The following is a 16,475-nucleotide window of genomic DNA, read 5'->3' as shown; positions in this document are numbered from 1 at the left end:
TTTTTTTTTAATTCCATGTTGTTCATGGTCTGTCCACTAGGAGCGCTAGAGCTAGGTTATGTTGCGTAGAAGAAGACAACCGAATAGTCATGGCGGCTGACAGTTTGTAATGATACAACGAAAAACAGTTAAGATTCTTGCAAGTTGGATTTACCCGATTTAACCAGGCCAGGAGGTCAACACTCAACCGACAACATGCAGATCACGTTGAAGACTTTACAACAACAGACGTTCAAAATCGATATCGACGAAGAGGAAACGGTGAGAGTTAAAGAAACATTTATGAAGGGGGTGGAGTGGGAGTTGGTTATGTGCTGGAACGGAGTACAGTTTTTGGTTATTTCATTATAGACGATCGATAGCTAAATTTGCGAAAACACGACACATGTATTTTCGATATCTCATTATTCGGATTATTAAATAATATTTCTGAGTTTCAGTTCTTGATGATTGGTGTGATTCAGGTAATATTGGCCAGAAAAGTGGTTAGTATTGTCAGCAGTTAGCCGGAGCCCGCATATGGTTTTAGGTGAGTGTAGATTTTACAATATGGAAGACATATTTAACCCTCAACTTTAACTTTCGATAAATGCTTACGGTTATGTTAGCTAAACATTTGTTGTTTGTGTTTCTCTACTTAAAATCAGGAAATTGATTTAATTAGCTTAACTATATGAGAAACTTAGGTTTAACTTGAGTATTTGGTTAGAATTCTGGATTGGGAAAATTACAGTGAGAAGCACCATGTTTGTTAAACTCCAGTTTTATTATAGGGGCAGTAAAGTACACTTTGGACTTTATTTTTAACCCTAACTATGACTATGCATGTAGTAAAGGCAGAACATACAGTTTTTCTGCACAGCTTATTGATTTTTATTGTTTAGGACCTTGAAATAAATGTCATTTTCAATAAAACTGGTTTGATTTCTTTCACAGGTGAAAACATTAAAGGAGAGGATTGAACAGGAGAAGGGGAAGGACAATTTTTCAGTTGCAGGCCAGAAACTTATATATGCTGGTATGATGTGTTCTTACTTCTAATAAACTCCCTTCAAATCAAGTTCTTTATAACACTTTTTGAAAATAATTAATTTAATTTATGTATAAATTATTACTTGAAAATAAATCCAGCCTATATTCTAGCCTGGTTCTAGCTTTTAGAGAGAAATGTGCCTTGTGTTTTCCTGAGATTTTCTTCCCCTTTTGTCATCTTATGTCAGCTTTTCATTCATTAATTTTCTATACCGCTTAGTCCAAATCAGGGTTGAAATGGGAGGGCTGGAGCCTATCCCAGCAATTAGCAGGCAATATGTCATATTTTAATGAATGTGATCTTAGTTATAGCATATACTTCCATCTGTGTTCTGGTTGCCTGATAATCTTGTAAACTTTAACACATATTGATTTATCTTTTTTTAAAGACTGTAAATGGCTGTTTTCCATAGCATTTAGATGAGTTTTGCTTGATCAGCAGAAATGTACATAATATACAGTAGGTGATTTATCAGCTCAGTAAATCTCTGTTAAATAATGCAGTGATGCTGTCCATTAATTTATCCCACAAGGTAGATAAAGCCAGTTAAATTATGGCCTATTTTTCTCTTTCTTTGCAGGTAAAATCCTTAGCGATGACACAGCTCTTAAGGAATACAAAATCGATGAGAAGAACTTTGTTGTCGTCATGGTGACAAAGGTTTGGAAATTAGAAATGGTTTTCTTTAAATTGCAGACTATCTTTGTCAAATCATCTCTCTTTTTTCTCCACAAGTAGAACATAATGTCCTTTAATACCAAACCTTAACAGATTTGTGACCTTCTTTCCACTGTCTTCCACTTATGTCTCTCTAAGGCTGTTGGAAATCCTTCCTGGTGCACAGGAACAAGTAGTACTCAGAGTGATTATTGTCTATGTCTGGCTCTGGGTACACATACCTGACTGCTGCAGAAAAGCGAGATATGCCATGTTTTTTAACTCGGTTGTTCCAAATCATCATGTAGGCATTGTCTCACTTAGCGTGTTTTATTATTATTATTATTATTCCTACTTAAAAACTATTTCATTTACATGTTTCTGAGCTTTTTTCCCCCTAGTATTCTCATTACTGTTTTAAGATTCCCTGTTAAACATAAACTTTTGAAAGCACATCTAAGTTTGAAACTCAAGGGGTTGCATATCTTTTTTTCCACCAGCATTGTCAATTTATAATTGTATTAGGGTGTGTTTTGACCCTGCACTTAAATTTGTAAGGGCTTTTCTTTCTGAGAGATTTAAGATTATTTCAGCTCAGGTTATTTTGCATTTTTCCAGAGACCTAAAGTGCAGGGTAGGTTTTGCAAATTAATTTTGTTGAAGTTTTGTAATCCCAAATCTTTTCACTGTCTCTGTTCTTCCTACCAACTATTGTCTGCAACTAGGCAACCAGTGCTTCCTGTTTACACTCTCTCATGCATATATACATGATGTGGCATTTGTTTTCTGGTTGATTTGTGCTCATCCTTAAAACTGCTGTATGCGTGTAACTGTAATACTGTAGAGCTGTCGAAGGGGCAGATTTCTTTATTTGTCATACTCTTCTGATGTAAACATAGTATAACATTTGATAAAATAAAAATTCTTAAGATGGATTTCACATCTGTAGATGTAGATTCCTAAAATTTTCAGATTGAAACAGAAAACAAAACAGCATTTGAAAGTGTTCTGTAGGTGCAAACAGACTATAATGAAGTGAACTCAAGCATGTTTCTTCATGTATAATTACAAACTTGAAGTGTTTAATGGCCTCTATTTCTTCATTATAACTTAGACATTGTGCAAGGCAGATGATTAAAAGTAAAGTATGACCCAAAGTCAGTATTTTGATTACAGCATAGTGGAAAATGACAGATGTAACCATGTTTTATAACTTGACATTTGTCTTGCAGCCTAAAACAGCCTCAGCCAACCCACAGTCTCCACCAGCTGCTTCAGCCCCCAGCACTACAGTTCCTGCGACAACCCCCGCTTCATCCACCAGTTCAGACAAACCAGCAGAGAGCACCTCTACTGACGACAAACCAGAGGAGAAACCATCTTCGACAGCTGAACCTTCTTCCACCCCTGTTGGGTAAAAATGTGTTTTTTTTTTTAGTATTTATTTGATTTCATCCTGTCTGGAAAAATGACATGTAGCTCACGCCTCACCAGGTCTGTTTGTCTTGCAGAAGTTCGGAGGTTTCAACCAACACAAACTTGATCAATGAAGCTGTTTCAACTCTAGGTAAGACGTTATCTGTAAAAGTCAATGTCTTAATTTATCATTACACATTTATATATCATTTATTTGTTTCTGAGAAGTAATATAAGCATGGGTCTGTTAAGGTAATTTTGTCATGAATATTTGATCATTTCCTGTACATGTTCTAATGATGACCTTTGCATTGCCTTAATCCTGAGTGTTGTAATGCATAAGTGTTTGGGCTATTATGTAAATAGAAGTCATTGATTAATTTAGTTTCACCTCCTGTAACTTCTGGTGAATATTCATATACTTAATGAAAATGTCATTAGGAAAAAAAAAACATCTAATTTACAAAATTATGCATCCTCCCCTCCTCTGGTTGAATTGTCAAGTCTGTATCAGAGCTGCAACAGAAGGAGACTGTGTAGTCTCACACAGGGAAGCTACATTTAACCAGGCTGTATTTTTCAGAGCATCACATCAGTGAAATTATATACCACAATAAATCAGTTTTCATCATAACGTGAAGAAATAACTTATTAAGATTCAGTTATATTGATGTGTGTTATTTTTCCTTTTGGAAGCCTAATGTTGTCAAGCAAAAGGACTGCTGATGCAAATCAGTCCTTTGGCTAAATTAGTTACATTTACATTTAACCTGTTGTCCCTTTTCAAATAAATGTAGTTCAGGCAGCTCAGATAAAACCACATAACACAGTATTCTTTGCCCTGAACTATATAAATATTTCTTTGCTTATATCCCATAGATTGTAATTATCAGGATTCATGTATCCATTTTTTTAAAAATATTTAAAGCATTGATGCTGAAAGCAGTGAATGACATTATTTAAAAGAATTAAAAAAAAAATTTAAAACTGCTGACCATTATTAACATTTGTTTTCCTGGTGTACAGTGTGATTTACAGTAAGTGAATAATAGACATTTTATGATTGTAATTTGGCTTAAGTTCTTAATTTTCTTTCCTTTAGAGGTAGTTGACAGAGGACTGAGCTTCAAGAAAGAAGCATTGACTCTTTAGTCATACTACCCCCAACATATCTTGTCTTGGTGTGTGTGTGTGTGTGTGTGAACATGTTTTGTCCTAATCTTTAGTGACAGGCTCATCATATGATACCATGGTAAACGAGATGATGCTCATGGGCTACGAGCGGGAGCAGGTGGTGGCAGCTATGAGAGCAAGCTTCAACAACCCCGACCGAGCTGTGGAATACCTCCTTTCAGTAAGAGGAGTTGTCTTTGATCAAAACAAATGTGCCTCAGAGCAGTTTACTGGGTTGGTTCATAACTTGACGCATTCAATCCCCCTGTGCGGCTTTTGGCAATCGTATGGTTTACTATTCCTGTACAGGTTGTACTGCACTTTATAACAGAACTCAAGTTTGCTTCCTGAATAATGAAAGTGTTTGCATGCTCCTGAAGTTTTGTAAACAAGCAGTTCTTAATTTTAAATGAACTTGTGATGCCTCAGCTTGTTCATTTTATGTGACATTTTATTTAGTCTAATTTGTCACTTCTTCCACAGGGAATCCCAGGCAGAGATCAGGGCGCAGCAACAGGACCGGATGCGGCGGCGCCTCCAGTAAGTGGAGCTCCAGCTGCACCTGCTGGTGGCATTGGTATTCCTGCCAACACTGGCTCTTCACCAAGTGCAGGGGGAGGTAAATGGCCCACCCTGTTCCCAGTATTACTGGTGCCTTTCTGAACAAATGTTTGTCTCTTTAAAAATCCTTCCTGAGCCCATTTTCTCGCTTCTTGCTGCTCACTCTTTCTGACTCATACTTTCAGATAATCCCTTGAGCTTCCTTAGAAATCAGCCTCAGTTCCACGTCATGCGCCAACTGATCCAGCAGAATGCTGCCCTGCTTCCAGCCCTGCTGCAGGAGATTGGCAGGGAGAACCCAGAGCTCCTGCAGGTGAAGATCTGACAGAGTGTTTTTAAATAATGACAGTATTGAAATTTAAATAAATATACTTACGATGTTTGCACTGTTAGGGACACTCCACTAATTTCACACAAGTTTAATTTAAGCGTCACAGGTTTATCACCAATGATTATTTCATGAAGCTTCGGTGATAGCTTTCCTAATTTTAAACCATGAACATAACATGAACACAATTTTGACTTCATAATTAAATTTGTTCTAACATAATTGAAATCTAGATTTCCCGATCAGTTTCCAACTTTCTACAGTGTGTCTTGAAATTTTGCTGCAAGTTGAATTCTGCAGATTGAGCTACTCTCTACTCTTAAAATAAACTTAAACCAATGTCCATATTTAGTATAATAAATCTCCAGTTTTTCTTAGCCAAACAGTCAGTTCTGCAGATTTAGATGGAGCCAGAAACTTAGTCAATATCTCTCTTAATCATCATACACATTTATATTTTCTTTTCATTCATTGTAGTATTATGTTTTGTTTTTACGCATCAGTTGTGGTTCCAGTTGAGCTGAGCTGATGCAACAACAGCCTTTATCTGTGGGTGTAAAAACAACAGGCTCTTTTCAGTAGCACTGAACTCATGCACACACCTACGTACTTTCTTGTTCCCTGAAGAGAGCAGTTGCAAATCCGTGGGCATGATTTAAAAAATCTGTGGGAATGTGGCAAAACATAGGGCATGGATTTCCCATCTAAGTGCAGAAATTACATACCTTTGTGCATTTAGTACAACTCTGAAATCATGTTTTATATGGTGTGTGTTCAGACTGGTAAATTCACTTGGAAAAGAAAGTAGTAGTAGGGTTACATATCAGGAAATAATAAAATAATCATCTAGTCCTTGACAGTGTCATTTGTTTGACAGGGTGCTGTAAATCACATGGACTTGATTATTTGCATTAGTAAACATGATAATATCAATTAAAGTTTACCTTTTGGTAGTTTGCTGGTCTGGAGCATTCAGGTGTGTGTTAACAATGCCAAGGAGGAAAGACACTAGCAGTGATTGCCTGTTTGGGGGTGAACTAGCCTGAATGTCCGCTACTAAGAAGAGTAAAAAAAAGCCAAAAAATCTTCTATTTTTCTAAACAGTCAGGAGTAAGGAAGATTATTTATATAGTGGAAACCATCCAAGACAGTTGCTTGTTTTCCCAGGAGCGGGCATTCTAGCAAGTTGACAGGTCTGTTAGTTTGGGAATCTTCAGAAAAAACAAACTACCGAGTTATCTTCTAACTAAAAGAACATGGCAGCACAGCTTAAGTTTGTAAAGCTGCATCTGAACAAACCACAAGATTTCTGGATCAGTGTCCTTTAGACAGATGAGACCAAAGTTTGGCCTATAAATGCACATCATCGGGTTTGGGAAAAAAAAAAACAAAACAAACACCATTTGAGCGAAAAAGCCTCACAATAGCTGTCGAGTTCGGAGGTGCTAATTATTCAGGCTTGTTTTGTAGCTGCGGGACCAAAGCATTCGTAGCCAGAAACAATGTTTATACTGTTGGGTCACTGCAGGCTGGAGTTATCTGCCAGTCTGTGCTTGTAGCCTAGGTCTTGACGCTCTGATCTGATACATATTTGCATTTAAATCGTGAAGCTGCTGGACTTGCAGTTCTGCTCTATAACTTACTCACAATGAGTAGCACCCAAGCTGCTCTTAAGAGTCACAGAGAGTGGGACTGCACGCAGTTTACGCACAATGGACAGCAGCAGTAAATAATTGCATATTTGCAAACATTGTATGTACACTACTGTACAGACAAAGTAGGTACTCCCTTAAGCATGCATGTCTAATTGCCCATCACAGCAAGATGGTGTGCCGCTATTCAACTAAAATACCAAGCACAAAAACAACAAAAGTAATTTAAATACATAATTACCTGTCACGACAAACATGACAGGTGCACTTGATAATAACCAGATGTATACACAAGCTCAGTCACATGTAAAGCCTAGAAGTTAAAGCTGCTAAAAATGTGGATGTTTTTAGGTTAATGGACGTGAACATGTGCTACAATAACCTGACCTCATTGCCAAGAAGGAGAGATGTGCTGCTGAATAAAATGCCTTGTAGATATAACAGACATTACAAAAAAACTCATCCCCTGGATCTGAATTCAGGGGCGCAGCCGTGTCCCAGGTGGCGATTTGTTTTTGTTCATCATCCTCAGAAAGCCAGTACGGTGTTCAGTCTGTGCTTCAGACAAATTGTGAGTTTGTGAACTGTTTAATTTGTTCTTACGTATCAGGTCTCCTTCTCTCCGCCCACAAGTAAACCCTGCCTTTAATGCCACTTCATACCAGAGTGGTTCTGTCTGCCCCAAGAATATTTACAGGGCCAAAAGCTGTAGCTACTTGTCCTGAGAGACCCTTGCGCTCCAGAAGTGATGGCAAAAATACTGTTGACCCTGCATGGACTAACTTGCCTGTGTCAGACATGATATTGTACATGTGACCATTGAGTCAACCATGAATTTCTCTGTATGCCAGTGTATTTAGAATCAGATGTGAGCCCAGCTGTGCCTGTTAAAGCTTCGACAAAAGTGGGTCATGCAAAAGACAATGATCCAAAGCAAAGCAGCAAATCTGCAGCACAATGTCTGTAAAAGAAAATAATCAAGGTGTTGCAATGACCCAGTTAAAGTCCAGACTGCCGCTCCACTGAAATCCTGTGGCTGGCCATTATAAAAACTAATGCCATCAAACCTGAAACAACTAAAGTAAGAAACAGTCTGTCTAAATTCCTCCACCTGGTGTGAGAGAACTGTATTATACAGAAAACAATAACTTAGTTTTCGTTAACTAGACTGTTTAACAATAACTACACCTCCATAATGTCCCTGTCACTGTTAAATAATTACCCGATTGCATTTGTTTGAGCTGACTGTGATCATTTTAGATTGTTTCCACCCAGCTGTGGTTACACAGGTCATATCTCCATCACTGTTTTCATGCTGTTTGTCAAGTGTTTCTCCCTCATTTGGTATGGTTGAAAGACACAACTAATTCCTAAGCTGTTTATTTATCCTTGTAGGAGATCAGCAACCACCAAGAGCAGTTCATTCAGATGCTGAATGAGCCCAATCCTGATCCAGTGCCAGCAGGTGGGGGAGGTGGGCCAGGAGGAGCAGGGGGAGCTGGAGGAGCTGGAGGAGCTGGAGGGATAGGAGGTGATACTGCTGGTGGAAGTCATATGAGCTATATCCAGGTCACGCCGCAGGAGAAAGAGGCCATTGAGAGGGTGAGATTGAGCATAACACTGTCTAATTTTTTCCATTAATGCATCTTTGCCAGAAGTGCTGGAAAATGATGGAACTTTGTCTCTATGATGATCCCCCCCAAAAATTAAAGTCTTTAATATTTACAAATAAGCCAACCTAAACATGAACAACTCATTGCCAGTTGCTTTTGAAAGTGGTTTGACTAATTTGCGGCTTCCTTCTGTTTCTGTAATTCCAGCTAAAAGCTTTGGGATTTCCAGAGGGACTTGTTATACAAGCCTACTTTGCCTGTGAGAAGAACGAGAACTTGGCTGCCAACTTCCTTTTACAACAGAATTTTGATGATGATTGAAGGAAGCTTTGTTGTTGTTTTCATGCTTTTTCTTTCTTTTTTTTTCTTTTTTGATTGCTGATGTTCAATATATGTGTTCAATAAGCTTTTTAATTTCCAAAATACATTTTATTCACCACTTTCACATTCAACTGTTGTGTTAACACTGGATCATTATCAGCTGATGGCTGTTGTTCATCAACAGGTTAAAATAGGGCAATGATTAAAATCTTGTAATTTTTGCATCAGAATTCACTTTGTGCCATTTTTTAAACTTTTCTCATTTAAGTCAAACATGATTTTTACTTTAAGTTTGGTTTGGAATAGTCTTATGTTTTACATTGTAAATGAGTCAAATTCAGGGTAAATCGAAGAGGTTATAACAGTATTCCTGCATTCTTTATGGAAATATAAAAAATAAAGTTGAACAAAACAAGTAATGTGTTTATCACCCCTTTTTCTGTTTTACATCCTTCATTGGTATGGTCTGAGGTCATTGGAGAGGCTTTGTAAAAATGCTTTAACAGCAATTGATACATAAAAAAAACTAAACTAAAGTGAGATGGATCAGCTGTTACTTAAAAAAAAGATAACAAAAAGAACATTTACAATATCAGATGGTTACTTTTAAATCTACACAGAGATTCAGTTCACCTTTTTTTCCACTGGAAGGTCCCCCCTGTGCTGTTTTTTGATTAAGGAGATGAACATGTCTCTCAACTAAATGAACCTATAGGGGGCAACACAGACCACAAAATCTTCATCACTAAGCTCTGCCAGTCTGACGGTGTGTGACTTGAATCAGGTATTTGCAAGGAAATTATTAATTTGACTTCATGGGTCTAGGAATTCACTGAGGATATGTCCTTTGTCCCTCTTATTGTTAATCAATGTAAATTATTTTTCTTGGTTTGTACTGTTCAATTTAATAATGTAGTCTGTGAGGTATTAACATTTTCGTATACACTTCAAACCATTAGAGATCATAGCCTAGTATTTTAAAGCTAAACTAATTTAGTTAAAAGGATCACAATATCTTTATAAAACTGCAACTTCTTAAATTAAAAGTAAACATTTCAGTAAGCATTGGTGCCATGTTTCCAAAGTTTTAACAAGAAAAGTAATGATCGACATATTTAAACCATATTTTTAAGCAAGGCCATACTTTAGAAGGACGTTTGGTCAGCAACCAGATGGAGGGATGCAAATATCACTCAGCATTACTGTAATGGTGCAAGTTTCCCTTGAAATGTGCACCCGTGTTTCCCTGTACCACCACAGTTAGCCTTGGTTGTTCCTTTCCTCTTTTGATCAGTGGATTCAGCTTTCACATCAGCTCAGGCAGTCTTTAAATGAGAAGGCTGCAGTGTTTCTGGATCATGTTATTATAGGTTGTATTTTACTTGCCATTGTAGACCCTTAGCTTGTATTCAGTGGATATGTTCATTGTCAGCGGCTTTCACAAGTTCTTCCGAGCTTGTGTACAGATATCTAATGTACTGACTGTTTATAACAGGACCCAAATGTCTCAACCATTCAGATTGCTTTGCATTGTCTAATGCATGCAGAGATTTATACACATTTTCTGAATTTTATAATGATAATAGTTCGTATAAAATTCCAGTGCTCCTTTTATATACAATTCTGCTACTGGCCAAATCATGCGATGCTCCATTAATTATTTTTCTTTTATGTTTCTATTTTGCCCTAAAATCTTTTTCACCATTTTTTTAAAATATAAATTGCTGGCAGCACATTCAAAATGTTCAAATTGAGGCTTGTATTTAGGTTTTATTCACAGTTTACACAACATGCTCACTTTTTTGGGGAAATGAAAAGTTATTCAGCTATCAGTGTTTATTTCTGAGGAAGCAAAAGTCGCCTACATGCTGTCCGCTCAGCAGCAATGACTGGAGTATTAGTAATGACAAAGAAATAAATTATCTTACTAAGTCATTGCTGGACATTAAGTTAGAGACTATGCTGGATTTATTTTGAGCATTAAATATTGTTTAGTATAGGTGCATAAGGATTTTAACACAATATGGATCTGTACTTAGCAAGATGATACGTAATGATAATAATTACAAAACAGAACCCTATCAAGCCTTGTCCCTGTGCAGGATCTTTGTGTGTTTTTATTCATATCATCCACTTGAGAGCTTCAGCTCAGAGTCAGATCTGGTGTCACCCTTGAATGTCAACCAGTAACTTAGTTGTCCTCCCCTTTCTTTCCCCTGACAGGTGGAAAGAGAAACCCGCGGAAACGGGACATTGTAGGAGTGAATTTTCTTTGGAAAATCTTTTTAATGGCAACATTGTGCTAGTTTGCCTGAGGCAGTCCCACCATTATGGACGAGGATATTATGTGTTAGGTGACCGAGCTATTGCTGCCATTGAAACATGCTCCTCCATTACTCTAAAAGAGAACTCTTCACTCACTGTAACTGATGAGAAGGAAACTTGGCTTCACATGCATGGCATTTATTATACAGCTTCTTTTAAAAAAAAAAAAAATCTGCTTTTCACAACGATTTCGGAGCTATGATGGAAGATTACTGGGGTCGTCTTGGTTTTCTTATTTCAAATACATTTTATTTTTTATCATACTGTAAAATACAAAACAATAACAAAGCATTTATATTTACAAATCTACAAAATTCAAGATTATATTACATATTCTGGCTATAAACAAAAAAGATCTTTGTTCAGAGTTACTCATTCAATACAAAAATATGACTGTTTCATAAATTATTGCACTTTGCAGCTGCAGTGCATTGAAGATTGCCATCACCATTTAAAAAGAGAAGTGTTCACCTGAAGTCAGATTGTGGAAAGGTTTCCAAGAAACATGAACAACTATATGGCACTTTTTCAATTCACCCTTAATTTCCTTAATCTTTGGTACCTTTTATTTAAAAAAGAAAAACCTTCAAAATTACTGAGCACCATTCTGTATAAATTAACATTGTACCTGAAATCAGTGGCATTGCAGGTGAAATATGAATATAAATATATATATGTATTTATTAATACAGTATTAGGAACAGTGTGTAGTTAACAGAGTCTGTGATGGCATGTTTTTTTGGTAGAAGGCCTCTGGAGATGCTTTGTTTGTTGCTCCTGGTTTCCCTGACGTTTCCAGTTAAAAGCTGCTGGCACCTGGTCCTCCAAGTTTTGTCGGTTAAATAAGACAAATTCCAGTTTGGTCCCTTTCATAAAAAGTTTACAACCCTGGCTGAAAGGTCTTGTCGAGTCACCTGCACAACGTGCGAGAGAAGGCTCTCAAAGAAGTAATGCTCTTTTAGCCATGAACACCACAGCTTGTCTTGTTGCTTGATGCCAGCTTGAAGGCAAGTTATGGTTTTGAAAGTGTAGTGCACAAGTTTGTTCAGGGTTTTGCAAACATACATGTGTTTATATTGAAGTTGTTGTCATGTTGTCTGGTCCTTTAACCAATTCTCATAGGTGTCTTTTCATGTGGAGAGCAAGGTGGTCTGACCTAGAAAAGGCCCGGTCACATTTCTGACACTGAAACGGCCGATGACCCGTGTGTTTCCTGTAGTGGCGAGTGAGCTCGTCTGAACGTGCAAACTTCCAGCCGCAGCCCTCCCAGTCGCAGTGATAAGGCTTCTCCCCTTTGATGAAAACACAATGCACACAGAGCAGTTAGCACCAGCCCTGAGGTTAAAATGGCCCAGGCTTCCCCACCTTCAGGAGAAAAGAGGTCCATCCTGTCCTGCAGCTCATGTGTAAAAGCTATCAGCCTGGAGTTTGTGTTTGAGCAGGGATCAGTATCAACCTGTTTCACCGCACCGGCCACACAAACCCCATCCCCCACCCAACTAACCTCCATTCATGACTCAATACTTCAACATAAAAGTTCATTATGTGCAACTGAAATTACTGGATTATTCAGCTGTAAAAAAATAATAAAACTGATCAACTGTAACTAAAAAAATAACTTGTGAATGAGAATATCCTGAGCTTTGATCTGCTTGACACAGGATGTAAAAGATGACAGAAACACTGCAGAGAACACATACCTGTGTGTGTGCGGTGATGTGCTTTCAGATGGGAGCTCTTTGTGTACGTTTTCCCACAGCCGACATAGTCACACGTGTGGGTCGCCACTCTCTTCCTCGGCCAGGATCGTCTACCGCGCTTAGGCTTTGGTTCCTCTGGTAAGCAGTCCACGCCGGAGATCATGAGGGCCTCTGCGGTGTAAAAAGATCATCAGAATCATCATCACTCTACTTAAACACATTACTATGTCAACAGAAATTACGGATTTCAGTGTATTTTGCAGCTTTGCTAAAAAGAACACTCTCCTTAGATAAGTAGATAAGTTAAGATATTTGCTTTTGTCTTTGGATTGAAATACAGTTGTTATGTAAAATACTATACAGTAGCACCTATTGTAAATATATCACATAATTGGGGCTGTTTCAAAACTATGAACAGGATTGATCTTATGGAACAAAAACAAATGTGTATGTCGTCTTACAGTCATTTGGACACCTTAAAATGAGAAAGCTATATGTTTTTCATCGTTTGAACCACTGGTTGTATTGTTATTGTTACAGATAAACTCCTTATGGCTGTATAAACCATATTTTTATACACTAAACATTGTCTAATTTGTTCTGTGTTAAAATATTTCACATCTTCAGATATGTTTTTTTTTTTTTGTAGAAATGTAGAAAATCTTATTAATCATATTTGTTAAAAAGGACAGAAAGTATATACAATAGTTCTGAATAATGCAAAAATGACCTGGGTACTGCATGGATGATGTCTGAGGGTAGGAAGGGTAGCCCTGCGAGGAGTTATGGTGGTATCCCTGTGGAGGTAGCGGGATCTGAGAGATGGCGTGGCCCAGCTGGTGCTCCCGGCTGAGAGGATGGTCTGGGGAGAGGGAAGAGGATGAGGATAACCTGCTGCCTGTCATAGAACGCCCTCCGCTGGAGAACCCATGCAGATCCAGGTGGCCAGGGCGCTGCTGATGTTGCTGGCCTCCTCGGCCCTGTGAGTTTACCCCTGTCAGATGTAGGTCCATAGACTGTGAGATGGTGCAGTTACTGGGGTTCTCCTGCTTTATCCTGTGGCATGTAAAGGACGGTGAGGCACGTGAAGGAGCTGAGTCCGACACTGCATTAACACAGGCCTTGCTTACATTCAGGCCTTGGTTGTATTCTCCCATATCCATTGTTGTCTTGACAACAAACTTGCCATGGAGGCTGGTAGGGTGGAGGTATGCAGGGTCTAACTCCGGTCTCATGAGCTCCGCAACAAAGCCTCCAGACGGTGAAACATCACTGATGTCTGGGATGGTATAGAGCAGTTCATTGGCAGTGTCTTGAGGAGAGGGAAGTTGGTAAGTTGAAGAGAAAGAACTAGGAGAAGGAGACAAGGCCTGAGCAGAGCTGCATGCCATGGCATCCTCCTGCTGTTGCTGCTGCTGTTGTTGCTGTTGTTGCTGAAGAATCGAGTTGGACAAAATAAAGTCGTAGTCTAAGTCCAAGTCCGGATCTGCGTCTTTCTTGGACATGCTGGTACTTGTTATGCTGGTGGCAGTGGGATGGTCTGGGTCAGGGCAGGTACTTCCTGCTGGCACACTGGATCTCTTAAGACAGGACAACTCCTCCTTCCATTTCTAGAGGAAAGTTACAGACATTAATGACTGCAGTGGAATAATCAGCTTGTTTGTGCTACATTACTGTTTATAAAGCACAACCAAAGAAATCACAGTGTGCTTGTTCTATTCTACCTTAAAATAGTGCTAGTTTTGAACAGAAGAGAAAATTACATATGAATTCATGGAGAAAAATAGCCTGAATATGGAGAGTTCAAAACAAGACAACTTGCATCTCAATCAGAAACCTGCATTGCCTGGAAAACTGATTTGTATTAGCCATTATATTACATAGGATAGCACTAAAAGTAGCACAGGTAAGTAAAACTGGTCTTTGATGAAAATTCAATGAGCCTTACAAACGATCATTCAACGAACCATCAGGGATTTTTGCAATAAATTAGCAGCTTTTGAACAAATAATTGGCATCAACATCTCCTCCTGTAGAGTGGCTTTGCACGCCATGTGTGCTTTCACCGCCTCCATGCTCCCTGAATACCTACTGGAGTAGTCAGTGTAAACTGGTGCACGCCCCAGTAGAGCGTGGTGTCAAGCTTTGACTGTAGTAATAACATGGGAGCTACACTGGAAAACAAGCACTCTCTAAAAATAATACATACTTCCACTAACAGATTCTTTGATGCCCATGGATATCTGGCATGCAATAAGAAGTGACCATGGGGTACTTACTAGATTGGCACTTCCTATGGATCTACTCTTGTCAGTGGGGCTGCTGGCAAACGTGGATATGGATGGCAGAAGCGTCCCACCTAATGCCATCTCGACGTCATTTGGAGGCTGCCTGAAATTACACAGAAAAAACATTGCAAATCCTTGCGAAGTGATCCGGGAGGCGCGAGCGCGTCTCCTATATTCCATAAACAGATGTTAAGCAGTCAGACGATGTAATTAGAAGTTTCACCTCATCAGATAGAAACAGTGTATAGAGTCCGGCTATTATTCCAATGCTGCACTAGTTTTTTGTTAAATAAATCCCCCGGTTTAAAGTTTCTGCTCCGCGTCGCGCGCAGCACTTTGGTTCCAGGACATGCCGCCGCTGATGGGCGCGCCGGTAAAAGCAGCCAGATTGATTGTTTTTTAACGCAAAAGCAATTCTGAGGGGAAGACTGAGAGGCGACGAACAGGGGAATCCCTCCCGCCTGTTGCCGAACAGAGACCGGCGGCAGTCTGAACTGAGTGAGGAAGCCGCGTGAGAGGTATCCTTAAATCACAGGGAAACGCCTTCGTTGCCCGGCAACGAGTTCGGGAAAAACATTAGCTGAGGGAGGAGGGGGAGGAGGCGAAGGAGGTGGTTGGAGTGGGAGGGGAAGGCGGAGAGAGGGAGGGGGGTCAAACTGGGTAGAAAGAAAGTGAAGCAGAGAGGGTTTGTTTGGATTCATAGCAACAGTACCAATCTTTTCTGCGTTTATTTATGTAAAATGTGGTTAAAGAAGCGCATCTTCACACAGAATGACACACGAATACCCAATATTTATTTTATTATTGCTGTGGGGCCACCTGTAGGCGTGCACTACACTTGGAAGCCCAAAAGTGCCAATTTTATTAGATACATAAAAACATCAGGCTCACATAAAGAGGTAAAAGATGATTTGTTCTCTTTTAACTACTTTATTTATCTAATGTAATTTTGCTTTCTGGTGACAGTCACTTTACAGTATTTCTGGTAGCTACTTTGTGATTACATCACTGGATTTCTACAAGAGCCACAGTGCATATCAATATTTAACTTTAATACATCTATCTATCTATCTATCTATCTATCTATCTATCTATCTATCTATCTATCTATCTATCTATCTATCTATCTATCTATCTATCTATCTATCTATCAATATATATATATATATATATATATATATATATATATATATATATATATATATATGTGTGTGTGTGTGTGTGTGGGTGTGTGTGTGTGTGTGTGTGTGTGTGTGTGTGTGTGTGTGTGTGCAGGCTGTTAAAAGAAGCCCCTGAAACAATCCAGCATCTCACAGCAGATACTGACAGGCAAAGAATACACGGAACACCATAACCAAGTAGTCAGCATTGTGTACAGAAACATCTGTGCAGAATATGGACTGAAGAC

The 16,475-nt window shown here is 38.8% G+C and overlaps 2 protein-coding genes across 2 annotated transcripts; one reads left to right on the top strand and one right to left on the bottom strand.

Annotated features, from left to right (window-relative positions):
• Positions 1-65: 65 nt before the first annotated feature.
• rad23b (RAD23 homolog B, nucleotide excision repair protein) lies at positions 66-9,173 on the top strand. Its single transcript, XM_041970578.1, has 10 exons — positions 66-261; positions 937-1,018; positions 1,614-1,693; positions 2,923-3,104; positions 3,202-3,257; positions 4,333-4,460; positions 4,763-4,898; positions 5,026-5,153; positions 8,216-8,422; positions 8,641-9,173. Exons 1-10 carry the CDS (start codon positions 196-198, stop codon positions 8,752-8,754), a joined length of 1,179 nt encoding a protein of 392 aa, XP_041826512.1. The 5' UTR covers positions 66-195; the 3' UTR covers positions 8,755-9,173.
• A 2,129-nt stretch (positions 9,174-11,302) lies between these two features.
• Positions 11,303-15,561, bottom strand: klf4 (Kruppel-like factor 4). Its single transcript, XM_041970803.1, has 5 exons — positions 15,291-15,561; positions 15,059-15,170; positions 13,510-14,389; positions 12,780-12,950; positions 11,303-12,371 (listed from the first exon to the last, which is right to left on the bottom strand). The coding sequence occupies exons 1-5, from the start codon at positions 15,293-15,295 to the stop codon at positions 12,196-12,198; spliced, it is 1,344 nt and encodes a 447-aa protein (XP_041826737.1). The 5' UTR covers positions 15,296-15,561; the 3' UTR covers positions 11,303-12,195.
• Between the last annotated feature and the right edge of the window lie 914 nt (positions 15,562-16,475).

Source organism: Melanotaenia boesemani, chromosome 19 (genome assembly GCF_017639745.1).
Source record: "Melanotaenia boesemani isolate fMelBoe1 chromosome 19, fMelBoe1.pri, whole genome shotgun sequence".
NCBI classification, from domain to species: domain Eukaryota; kingdom Metazoa; phylum Chordata; class Actinopteri; order Atheriniformes; family Melanotaeniidae; genus Melanotaenia; species Melanotaenia boesemani.
Note: the sequence above shows the minus strand (reverse complement) of the source record. Positions and strands in the feature narration are given on the sequence as shown.

Bases quoted from the DNA above. Each gene is read 5' to 3' on its own strand.
- rad23b (XM_041970578.1), top strand. From the start codon at position 196: ATGCAGATCACGTTGAAGACTTTACAACAACAGACGTTCAAAATCGAT. The intron at 4,461-4,762 runs GTAAGAGGAGTT...CTTCTTCCACAG, and splicing joins CTGTGGAATACCTCCTTTCA to GGAATCCCAGGCAGAGATCA. The intron at 5,154-8,215 runs GTGAAGATCTGA...TTATCCTTGTAG, and splicing joins AGAACCCAGAGCTCCTGCAG to GAGATCAGCAACCACCAAGA.
- klf4 (XM_041970803.1), bottom strand. The intron at 14,390-15,058 runs GTAAGTACCCCA...ACTTTCCTCTAG, and splicing joins CCATAGGAAGTGCCAATCTA to AAATGGAAGGAGGAGTTGTC. The intron at 12,372-12,779 runs GTATGTGTTCTC...TTTTCATCAAAG, and splicing joins ACATCACCGCACACACACAG to GGGAGAAGCCTTATCACTGC.